We start from the raw sequence: 13,181 nt of genomic DNA, 5'->3' as shown, positions 1-13,181 counted from the left end.
GCATCTAGGAGGTAACAACATACTCATTACTGTGTGTAACAGCTGAGGTTGAAACCTAAAGGCCTGTAATGAAAACTACCTTCTCTTACCGTATTATACAGTGGATAGCATTAATAATAGGCCGATGCGTTATACTGAATCTTGGAAGGAAGGAAGGAAGTCCAATTCCTCCAGAATTCCTCATAATGTCCTGTAAGTGTCCCCATTTCTGAGTAATTTCTTCGCTGCATTAGCCCTGAGCCTACGGCTGAGAAAACGCAAAATAAATTCAGAAACAGAGCACTTTTCATATTATTTTTAATTTAAAAGTGCATAAACAAAAGACCAAAAATTTATACACTATTTATTTGTAAGCTTCCCATAAAATGAGTAGAGAAAATCCCATTCACAATTCTGTTTTATGTAATAAAATATGTATTTGGTAACTGTATATTTACACACAATTTAATGTATGTACACAAATAAACAGCTATCTTTTTTTAACTGAATGCCTTAATCACAATAACACAAAAATCTTTATGCTTTTTAAAATAAATGAAACAAAAATAGTAATAAATACTCTGATTTAAGACAGAACATTTGGTTGTAAGCAAAGAAAGTGGCTTAGACAGACACCCATCCAGTTGAGATATCTGTAGGATTTATCCATTAATGTAAACATTATGACAAATTTGTTATAAAATAAATCTTATTATATAAAGCAGATAAAGCAATATTGAAAAAAAATAATAATAATTTACCACAAAAATGAAAGAAAATCACAAACACCCTTGTTGTTTTGTTTGGCTGAGTAACATTGTATTGATAAAATCTTATTATAAATTACAAATCTGAGGATGCTGGTGTACCACATAAAAATAATTTATAACTGAAATAGCCTTCACCACAGTACCTATGCCAGATGCTAGATTACTTAGTATAAAACAATGCATTTTGCTTAATAAAAACATGATAAATAAATTCTTAAGTACAAAAAAAAAGGTTTTAAAAAGTACAGCACTGGAAAACAATCTGAAGATTGTCATTGGCTGGAAAAGCCTTTTCTTGTCCATTAATGGATGAAAAGGAGTTTCTGATTGGCGAAACAGTATCAATATGACAAAAACATTGTTTTTGGTTTTCTCATGCTACTTCAAATAGATGAACCACCGGTAATAGCTGAGGAACAGGACTCTAAATGCTCAAAAGAATTTTATTCTGAGTCATTATGCTAGCTTGGCGTTTCACTGGCCATCCAATTGAAATAGCTCAACTGAAAGTCACTATAAATTTTATTTGCAATACAAGTGGGCTCAAAATAATGTATTCTTTAAGATGTAGCAAACCAGAGCCAAATGGCAAATATACTCACCTCTTAGCTGAAGGAGTTTAGTTAGTGGCATAGACAGGGTCCGAGACTAAAAGAAGGATTTAGTTTGAGATGGCTCGGCACTGAGCGGTGAATGTAATGCAGCTTATCTACAAAATATGCCTTTCAATTTTTCCAGTTCCATTCAAAAGTTTCCTTTTTAAAACCCACAACAGCCATAACCACAGCTACACAGGTTGCACAGTAAGCTTCCCACAGGGGCCGAAAGAATATCTGTGTATTAGTACCCGCTGTACTAAATCTTATCAAAAAGAAAACAAGCCACTAGAGCTGAATTTCTAAAGGGACATTGCTCCAAGTTTACACTTATATCGTTATTCACCGTCGAAAACTTCAAATATTTGACGGAATACCTGAGTTACAATTTTTGAAATACAATGGGTTTCAACATGCAATGAATGGCAAAATGAGAGGTGCCATTAAGATGCATTACAGAAAAGCAAAATCCATTTGTTGCTGAAATTTGATCAATTGAGAAGAGTAGCAGTCAAGATATTTTAACATTATTATCGATTTTTATCGATAATACACGACTAACAAGTACCCTGTTCTTTATGAAATTCCAATACTGTACACTGGAGTGAACCTTTCATCCCAGTCGTCCATTGAAATTATTTTCTAGCTTAGTACTAACTTAGTAATGCTTTAGCTTTGAGTCTGTATAGTTCTACTCTGTTTCACATCAGAGACAGAAGTGATGTAAACTGCATCTTTATATACTGTGGATATCTAAAACATTAAAGTGTGTCTCAGTTTTAAACAAACCGATGACATTGACAGTAAATGTGTTGGTACCTGAGGAAAAGGAGAATGGGCAAACTAGAAGTCTTGAAAAACCTTTCTAGATTGCCTGACTTTAAGGATTTGAGAACCCCAGTTGATTTAATTGTTGTTGACTCTTCAAACAAGTTTTTTTTCTTAAACTGCATGTTACCGGTGAACTTGTCACGGGTGAAACAGATTCCTTCATTAAATGCTTTTTTTCATTCCATGACAACACATTGATGGATAGACACTTTTCTCTACTTAGTGCTTTGCCAAAGCACAGTAAGGCATTCTGGATACAGTAGTGCATTCTCGAGTTCCATCAATAGAACCAAAATAATTCCATCACCACTCCCTTATCTTCTCCATGTGCGTCTCAGCTTTGAGGTCTTTGTGGTCAAAAACAATTTGACCGGCCAAGTATATGGCTACGACCCCAAAGAAAACGGAGCATGCAATGTAGGCAGTAACAGACTGTGTAAAATGAACGATCATTCCCATGAAAAGTGTGGGAAAAACCTGAGAGAGGAGAAAAGTGCTGTCTAAGATGGCAAAGTCGAGGCCCACGCCGCGTTTGTCATACTCTAGCACAGTATCCTCAAGCTTTGTGCCACAAGAGCTATGAGAAAAACTGTGCTGTGTATTGAGCAGAGGGCTGTTGTAATACTCGTAACTGTCTTCGCTGTGGAAGTTTTGCATGTAGAAGTCTCCTGTTTTGTGGTTTGTTGACCCCTCGTCTTCCACAGGCAAGTACAAAGAGTCCCGCTTTTGGATTCCATTATTCTTGCTTTTGGTTCTTTTTTTTGGCATATAGACCTGAATAAAGAAAAGAAAAAAAATATATGATTACAGCAGACTGCTTTTACCAGTAAGAATGTTACGAGAAATCCTATGGTATATTTCACTGGCTATCAGAATATACATATATGTTCACAAGACTCACCACAAGACTCAATATTTACGGGCATTAGCAATCATCTCTTTCCTCTGAGTGACCTCTTAGAAAAGGCTCAGTACTTTTGGAGTATACTTGTAGCTCTCTTTCAAATTTCAATTCTCAAGAAACTGCCTTCCATTTAGGAGTCAAATATTTCTTCACACAATACAAAAACATTCATGTCTGTGCTTTTAATATTGTGTTTATTGCACTAGTCACAATTAGTGCTATGAGTATGTCCTCTAAATTTCTGTCTCGTAAAGGTTTTTTTGCACTGACTGAATGGTACAGTAACCCATCCACCCATCCGTCCCTCCATTATCTAACAATTATCTATCCTGTGCTTAGGGTTCCAGGGACGCTGGAGCCAATCCCAGCTTTCACTGGGCAAGAGGTGGGGTACATCCTTGTATTTGCAAGTGTTATTTGCAGTCCCTATGTCCTCTATTGTAAGTCGCTTTGGATAAAAGCGTCTGCCAAATGAAATGTAATGTAATGCAATGTAATGTAATTCATCCTAGACCAGTTGCCAGTTAGATAGCAGGGCCACATACAGAGACAAACAACCATTTAACTATAATTCACACATTCTGAGCAATTTCTGTAATTTATTCCAGCTCTTTATCTTACACTTCCACCAAAATAGAAAAAAAAAGCACACATACAAAATGCAACCCAAGGGCATAGAAGACTGGCCTATTGTTTTACCAGGAAAATCAATAAATCTAACTGGGAGGTCATACTGGTTAAAGAAATGGACTGAAATGTTGGTTTTGCAGGGAGCAAATAAATTTATGTGAACAAGAAGATCATGCTTACGTAACGTGGCTAATATTACACTTTCACATCAGCTTGGACTGTGTGAAGGTTACAAGCTTAGCCAATCAGACTGAAGCCAGACTGATGTTATCTAAATTCTTAAAAAAAACAAAGGATATGTGTATCAGGAGTCTATAGAAATGCACAAATCTTTCATTTTTAAATTAGGGAAGAAAACTGAATGTTGACTTTGTGGCTACTTAAATAGATACATTTCATACATGGATGAAAACACTCCGTGTGTGTGTGACGATAACCCTCCCCTCCTTGCAAGCTACCACACCCAATACCCCGGCAGTGCACTCACACTCACACTCACCCCTACCTGTTCATACACACACTAATACGATGCCCCCTGCTCACAACCACTCCATCCTCAGACCCCCATAGAGACAATACCTTGCACTAAGCTGCATTTTAAACTCAAAAAGTCATATCAACCTTCATGCCAGCTTCAACATGTATATAACTGCACACTATGTAAATAACTTGTCTGTCTATTTATTTTTATAAAAAAAACTGTATATACTCTGAGCCGGGAGTTCTGATTGCAAAATGTCACTGTGCCTGCACAATGCCAATTAAAAATCTTGATTTATTCTTATATAGAACATCATGTTTGCATGCTTCAAAGCGACAACAACCAGTGGAAGGGAAAAGAAAATCATACATAAAAGCATTTTTTTCACCCTACCTGCACAATCCAGGCAGGAGGATGCTGTTAGCAGCATTTATAGGTACATCTTTAAAACCCCTACAAATTTTGAGCATTTTCTTGAGAACTAGTTCCTGTCTGTGGTGCAGCGTGGCATAATTTCTCAACAAATCAGATAGTATTGTTTTGATTAATATGTAGTGATGATAAAATCCCAAGCAGATTTGAAGCTTTTATTTACCAAAAGAAGACCGCTAGCTGACAATACTTGTCAAATCACCGTGTTTCTGAAGAAAACCCTGGTAATTTATGGAATGGTGCCGTGAGATGAAAACAGCAGTGCAGTTTACTGGGATGGGATCCCGTAACAATCTGTGTACTAACCTCTTTTTCCTTATGGTAATGGCAGGTGAGTGTGTAGGGCAAAGTCTGCAGCGTTGCATATGCATAACCAGTCAGTGCTGCCATGACTGTGACAAGGACCACATTCTTGGAGAGACAGATGACCAACGCAGACACTGTAAAGCTGACCATGCTGCTAACGTAGACCAATCGTGAGCCAAACTGACGAACAATGCGGCTCATGACAAGGGAGAAGAAAGTTGATGTGGCACACTGAAGGAAAAGGCCCAGACTTCCCATTCGGACACCTGGAAAAAAAAAAAAAAAGAGGAACTAATCAGATCGGTCAAAGTAAATAAAGTAAGACAAATATTGATGTCCTATTTTGGTTTTGTAAAACAAAGCCACGCAGAACTTATTTTATTCCTTCTATGGCCAATTCAACAACATATGCACTTTCCTTGAACAGAACTACTTTGATAACTTTGTTAACCGCAGTTTGAAACTCCAGTTTTGCAATATCCTGTAAGCAAACATGCGGAGATATCACACAGAGAACTTTAAGAACTTTCTGGTTCTATACATATTTGGGGGGTCATGAAACACCAAATGAACCCCTGAATTATTGTATAGAAGAGATGTTAAATAAAGTGGACTGAAAAATGGTAAAATAACCCTGGTCAACAGTTGGTTTCTTGAATATTGTTTAATATTAGACTCGTCTTCACTCTTGGGGCAACTATTTCATCCATTAAGAAAACTCTTAAACATCTCTGAATGGCTCTAAGGATGCCATTTAGTTTAAAGCAAAGTACAATATCTCAGCTTTGTGCAGTAGCAGTGTGAGTCAGAATATCAGCAGCTGAGAAAGAAATCAGTAATATTAAAGGAGTATGTTAACGATACAACTTTTTGAAAAGCCAAACTGGTGTGTTCCTTCAGCAAACACTATAAGAGCTAATAATGCAAACTAAATACTTGTTTTGAACTGAATACTTAAGGTAGATTCTTTGTGTGTGAAAAGGGCATTGCCTTATGACTGGAGGCCAGACAAGTGAAATCTAACACATAAACGAAATACAATGGGATACAGTGGTGTGGCCAAAAAGAAGAGAAGATAAATTTAAAAAAATGTAACAACGGAAGCTAGAGTCTATATTTGAAGGAAATAGGATAGGACATTTTGGGCATTTTATTTTTGATGCCATAGCTTAAACAGGAAATTTATTTTTAGATTTACAATGCAATATAAACAACTTAGCAAAATTCTTGCAAGCCATATTAAATTAAAACTGGAATAATATTTAATAACAAAAGTAGTCATTTCTATTTTATTTGAATAAAACAAGAATGATGGAAAATATTCAAAATGAATAAGCAGAACACCAGTTTCAGTCTATCAAACTTTAAATCTCATACGCGTCCACATTGTGCTTACTAAGCACGTTCCTGAAACAAATCTAAAACCATAGCTTCACACACATTTCCTACAAAAAAAGAACTGCATACACCACTGAGGTGGTCTTTATTTGGTGCCATTATTTTGTGGTAATTGGATTTGAGTTTCCTCCCTTGATTTCACCGCTCATCCAAGAGTCTTCTTCAGTTTGAATGGACTGTGGGGAGTTTTCTGAATGACTGCCAGGGCCGGGGGCTGGTCGAAGTTGTGATGGCTTGTTATGTGAACAAGAGAGTTGTTTTGCAGAAACTAGGTTGAATGTGGCTGTTGTGTTATTAGGGGTGTCATAAGAAGAGAACAAAAGGTGCAATTTCTGGGATCCTACCTGAGCTAAAATTTGAAAAGGTGAGTTAAAGTTCAGATTGTGTGTAGCAAAGGAGAGGGACCTGTTAGATCACTTGGACTGAGGATCATGAGTCACTGAGGCCTGGTCTTGGTTTGCCCATTCTCAGATTGTTTACAGGGTGCAGATAGACCTGGTGAGTATGCATCCAAGTACTGTGTTCTATTTAGGCAATAGGTTGGCCTACACCTGCCCATCCTCTACTCAGAGATATTTTTCCATTCTGAAAAAATGGCTTCTTTGACTCAGATCTCGAACCACTTGTCTTTTCTGGTCAGAATGCAGACATTGCTGTCTTTAAAAGAGTGCCCCTTGTCTTCCAGGTGGACTGTAGAGTCCTGTCCTGGAGTGGTAGCACTCCCATACTGTGCCATTCGTTTTGCAAGGGTTGTTTTCTCTCACCAATGTCGACGTCAACACAATCCTAATTGCAGGTGACAGTATACATCACATTCGCAATCTTATGCCTGGGTGTTCTGTCCTTTGAGTGAACCAATCTTTGCTTCAAGGTATTGTGTAGTTCTGAGTTTTTTCTGAAATACCGGCAACTTATGGAGTCAAAATGTCTTTGCATTGAAGTTCCTGTCCTCCTCCGCCTTTTGTCTGGAGGTTTCTGTTATAGCAAAGACCAAATTGGTGGTGAAGAGTTCTGATTACCCCTGGTTTGTTTTCGAACCACTAACGAAACCAGGCCCCAATGCCAGCCGCCTGAACCTCAGTCCAAGTAATTTAAAAGGTTCCTCTCTTTTAATACACACAATCTGAATTTTAGCATGCTTTTCAAATTTAAACTCAGGTAAGTCCCCATAAGTTGTACATTCCCCCCCCCAACAATGAAAACAACTCTTCCCATTAATACAACAAGCCATCACAACTTAGACCAGCACCCAACCCTGGCAGTTATATTGGGAACATTTCCCAAAGTCCATTATAACTGAAGAAGATTCTCAAATAAGAAGCAAATTGTATTCCAGTGGCTATGAAAAGATTTTCAACAAGAACTATCCATGACCTGAGCATTTTGATAAACTTTGCTAGGTGACATATCCCATCAGACATCTGGTACATCCAAAGAGCCAGTCATCTACTCTCAGAAGGGGCTTCACAAACACGGTAAGCAGCCATTTGGGCAGCAATGGCCAATGGAATGACAACGAATTTTAAACAAGATTCGGAGCATTGAAAGGAAACTTGCTGTGGACACACACTCAAGCCAAAACCCAACACATACAGGCTTTAAACAGATGTTCTCATAGTCAATACTGAAACTTGAATGTTTGAACGAAGCATTGCAATGCCAACATTTGGTAATATAAATAATATTGTGATCTCAAATATAGAGTTACCTTATGGTTCTGAGTCCACCTGTTAAAAAATGTATTTTTAAGAAATCCCACAATATGTATGGAGGTTCTCAGTCAACCTGGCAATGGTTAATTCTTGTAGAAATCTTTTGTTGAATTTGAAAATTGAAGTCCATTTGCCACAAAAAGATTTCAACAAAAATTATTTCCACAATTTTCATTTCCCTATATGCAGGACTGTACACTCCTAAGAATAACACTCTTCTTTGAACATTTAATTATTCAGCACTGATTCACTAGAACTATCCATCTGCTAAATTTCAGCTGCTACAGTCAACTTATAGCACATGAAACACTCCAACACCATGGTCTTTATGTCTCAAAACTACCAAGATCTTCAGTGGTGTAACAGCTATTTTAAATTTATTCATTAATCCCTGTCCCAAGCGGCACATTTTGGCTCTTCCTGTTGGACCCCAAGGCATTTTCTGGACTAACTGGATATATAATTCCTTCAGCCAGTTCTGGGTTGATCACATGACTCTTACTAGGTGGACATGCCTAGAATCACCTCTAATGGGAGGCGCCTGAGGCATCCTTGTCAGATGCCTGAACCACTTCAACAGATTTTTTTTGGACACAAAAGATAAGAAGCTCTATTTCAAAATCCCCCCCCCCCCCCCCAAACTGCCTGTACTCCTCACTATCTCTAAGGCTAAGTCCAGCCACCCTGCAGATGATAGTCATTTCAGCCATATGTATCTGATAACTCGTTGTTTCAGATATGACCCAGAGATCATGACCATACATGAGTTGAAGCTTTGAATGGTAATCAAGTCCTGTGTACTTGACAGAGATGCAGATGTATAAACAAGAGTAGTTCTGTTGGGTAATTCTTATGATCGATGTGTAAGATTCTTCGAAGGGAGATATTTCAAAAAGAGGCTTTACTGGTGTTGCTAGGTTGTGTAATTTACGGGCAATTTCAATCAGAAGGTAACAAAAACTGTTTGCCAAGTAAACTAAATATACTTACAAGTAACACTAGCATTAACAACCTTTATGTATGTTTCTGCGCAGGGATATACAAATATGAACCTTTGTCACATGCTTGTGGAAAGAAGGAAAATCTTGCTATATTTACACAATATATTGTTTACATATTACACTGTTGGTGATGTTATTCATTCATACAAAAAGCATTTAGTAATGATATTAGATCATTGTTGGATCATTGTTTAAATTTTGTACATTTTATCTTGAAAAATGGACTGGACCTAGATAGTAGAGGTATTGTCTGTGAGTGGAATTTGAATTGGAAGTGGTTTCTCAGTGGAGAACGAAGCTTCTCTTCAAAATATTTCTGAGTGAAGGGTTTTGATTTAACTGAGGCACAATTTTGTTACTTAGTCCTAGCATGTAGGTTACATTCTTGGTAAATCATGGAAAAAAATATTGGCAAAATTTATCAGGCCTGAACCACAAAATAGGGGGAAGCATTGGGACTATAAAGTTTAATTAACTAAAAAATTGAAACATCAGCCTGTGGGTTCCCAACCATGGCAGAGAGACATCAGTATTTTGGGTGGCAGACAGTTTGGAGCCATATGCATGCTGAATGTTATTCTGGACAAGTTACCCCTCTGGCAAAGAAGAAGACTGTGCTGATGTGAGAGGCAAAGAAGTACCAGCTAAAAAGAGTTGAATGGCGTTGTTTGCTCTAGAACCAAGCTCCTACACAAAGGTGGAAATATCTTCTTTTCTGAGGTAGCTCAAGAAGAAAAGAAACAAGGCAGTGTGGAGATATTCACAAGTCCCCCGTCTGGAATAGGGCACAAACTGACAACACAGAGCTGAGAGACTTTAACACTTACATTGACAAAGAAATCCAGAGGATCATGATTGGGAGGAACAGCCTACCCAATTTTGGTATTGGACTTCAGTGCAAGGCACAAATTGGCCATGACAAACATCATGTTCAAGCCCAAGATTTTTCAATTGTGTACACAGTAGAACACCTTAGCTCAACAATCACCGTTATAGTCATATCATCATATCTGCTGCTCTATGCTTCAGACATTCCAGTGGAGAAAGGAGCACCGCTGTCCACCGATCAATATCTGAGTATGGCTACCGCTCCTTCAAATCCAAAAGAGTTAGTGAAGGTGGTTCAGACACTTACTCAGGATACCTCTTGGGTGTCTAGATGTGTTCTGGGTATGTCCACTAATCGGGAAGCATTGGGGGAATTATTTAACCAATATAACATGGCAACACCTCTAGCCCCCTAAAGGAGAGCTTAGTACATCACTGGGAACAGGAATGCCTGTGTTGACCTGCTCAGTTAATGCCACTACAAGTTTAGGATGAGTCAAGTCAAATTCTATACATATAGCAGGAATTCACAACAGTTGTTTCATGAAATTGTGTACAGTAGGTGTAAACCACAAAATCACCTTTTACCAGACAGAAACCTTGGACAGATCCAAGTTCAGTGTGGGCAGCCTTACTCACAACCAGTAAAACAGCTATCCTATATCAAAAAATTCAAGTTCCACTTACATTTGTAGCATTTTTCAGATTCATAAAAATGTAGTTCAGAGTCTAGTGTATAGCAACATTATTGTGATGGTACCTTTTTAGTTTTGCACCAAAAGCTATGAATGTACTAACATTACAGGACAAAACCAGCACACCGAATGGTAAAGGCAATTAATGAAGCAAAAACAAATCAAGGATTTTAGCATTATTATGTAGTTAAAGCCAATCTGTTCTACCACTTTTTCAGCATGAACATCTGAAATAACACTAGTTGTCAGCTGGAGATATTTCCTGAGAATAGAAGCTATTCAGCATGTTATGACATTAAAATGTCATTTTTTTTTTAAAGTTTGTTTTCCAAAAGCACTTTGGCCATAGGGCCATAGGGTACACTTATGTGTATTTTTAATTTTTTTAAATGTTTAAAGTAGGATACATTTAACTTGACGTCAGAAGTAAGTTTTCATTTACTGGATAAATGAAAAAGTAACAGATGAGGTTCAGGGTAAAGAAAGGAAATATATATGAAAAGACTAAAGATTGTGGACAGTGAAAGAGCTGAACAGTGTTAAGGCAGAAAGATAGGCAAACTCAAAAGAACTAAAGAAAACAAACAAAGACTATCTTGTTGGACAAATACCATTATGGTTCAAATCAGAAACCTTCCAACCAGTCTATTTAGAATCTGCACATTCTGCTACACTTTTAGAGCGTATTCATTCTTAAGTCATAGCTTGAGTTATCAAAAAGGTTTTCCTTGCATCCATAGCCACTTTGTTAGCACCCAGAGAAAAGTTTATGGGGTTGTATTTTGATGCTTTTATTTTCCTTTTTCAAACAGCCCCTTTAAAAGAGATTGGGCAACACTATTCAAACTCCTCCCAGTAGGCAGTAACTTCCTTTTTCAAAACATTGTACCTTGTCTACCTATTTTTCATTCATTTACAGATCTGTTTCTAGAAGATATGTATTGCTGTGCATAACCTTAGGATAGCTATGCCCAGCTATTAAGCGGTTATCAAAGTGGGGTATTCAAAGTGCAGGAAAGTGAATGTTCCCTAAAAGAAAAGGAAAAAAAAACCCTTTGTATAAGCAAATAAATGGAGATTATCCTCTTCCTTTCATTTTGTCAAATTGATACTCTAGTTAGGGTTATATTTTCCGCTCACCTCTCATACTGTATGTATCATAATACAAATACAAATAGCTCGGCTTTACTAACAGAATGTGAAGTTATTTAGTTTTATTTATTCTCATAGTGTGACCCTAAGCACTATTTTGGAAGCCAGGAGAGGAAATTCTTATCATTTGAAAACATTCAAGATTAGTGACAACTCTGTTTTAGAGGATCTACAGATCAAGCCAGCAAGAGGAAAGACAACCTGAGTTTCTATTCCAGTACAATACAAGAATTTCAGAGGTTGAAATTAAAAACTAAAACAATTGATAAAATGTAAACCTCAATTAAAGTTCTATGTATAGATGTTTTACACTGACAAAGAAAATAGGAAAGGTAGCAGAGGCCATTAAGACATGCAAAGAAACAAGCTCTGTCTGAGAATCATTAGTGTATCCTGGTGAGGTGTGATGCACGACAGTCCAAATATGCCATATGTATAAACTTTAACATAAGGTTATGTAGAAATTCCAGAATCTTATTCTGGATATTTCTATAATTACAAAAATATATTTGATGCTATACTTCTAAGTTGTTTTAATTAGAAAGCATGTCTATTAAACATTTAGAAAGCACTAATACAAAAACTTGAATTAAATGTGAATTAAGTGAATATCTGACCTTCCTCATATCTTTGCCTTAATGTGCTTCCCGGTGAGGCACTGGGCACACCTTCATATAAGCCTTCTCCCACAAAGTTTGTGAAAAAAAGCATGAAGGACATTACTGCTATCCAGCTGCAGAGCTGAGCCACACAGAGCGGCCTCATCACCCTTGGGATGTTGCAGTAACTTTTGTAGACGACTGGGGTCATGTTCTGGCAGGTTCTTATTAAGCATAGCACAGGCGTCAGGAGCCTCAGGTTGAACTTCAGCAGGTAGCAGCATGAGTTAGGCATGCCACACCGGTCAGCCTGTTTTGTCCCAGTCCCTGATTCCAGTGAAGATCCAGAATCAGCAGAACCAATACTGGCACTAGGCTCTGCAGACACCTTCATGGTGACAAACACACTGGATATAAAGATGATGATGAGGACAAAGAACAGGCACTCCTCCTGGCCTCCCAGGTAAACAGAGAGCTGGCTTTGACTCCAGTCCAGTGCGGGAAGCAAATAACCCACACAGCCTCCCAAGCTGACCATGAAGGAGAACATTGCAAATGCTTGGCTGCATTCTTCCTCACTTTGATACAGATCTGACAAAAGTGCTTCCAGTGGTGTGAAGCACATTTGTCCACAAAAGTCGAGGAGACCCACTCCGAGGATTAGGAAGCCAACCTGAAGCACAGAAATGATGACATATCAGGAAGTGTTACTGGCAACCAAACAAACAAAGGGCAATGGTGACACAAGTGAAAATTTTCTTAAGATTTACCAATACATTCACAATTTTTGGGTGGGCTATACATGTACATGCACATTCTATTCTAAAGAACCAACAACATGTACAACTACTTTTGTGGAATGAATTA

General features: G+C 37.7%; 1 protein-coding gene across 2 annotated transcripts in view; it reads right to left on the bottom strand.

Annotated features, from left to right (window-relative positions):
• Positions 1-286: 286 nt before the first annotated feature.
• The window catches only part of LOC147224779 (solute carrier family 45 member 3), a 29,371-nt gene continuing 16,476 nt past the window's right edge, over positions 287-13,181 (bottom strand). For both annotated transcript variants that reach the window (XM_086163812.1, XM_086163811.1), the window contains exons 4-6: positions 12,333-12,987; positions 4,930-5,195; positions 287-2,950 (exon numbers count right to left, since the gene is read on the bottom strand). In XM_086163812.1, the coding sequence (XP_086019938.1) occupies positions 2,480-2,950; positions 4,930-5,195; positions 12,333-12,987 (1,392 nt within the window). In that variant the 3' untranslated portion in view covers positions 287-2,479. The remainder of the gene's footprint in view (positions 2,951-4,929; positions 5,196-12,332; positions 12,988-13,181) is intronic.

This window comes from Fistularia commersonii, chromosome 17 (assembly GCF_037954325.1).
Source record: "Fistularia commersonii isolate RoL2024-O1a breed Wild chromosome 17, RoL_Fcom_v1.0, whole genome shotgun sequence".
NCBI lineage: Eukaryota > Metazoa > Chordata > Actinopteri > Syngnathiformes > Fistulariidae > Fistularia > Fistularia commersonii.
Note: the sequence above shows the minus strand (reverse complement) of the source record. Positions and strands in the feature narration are given on the sequence as shown.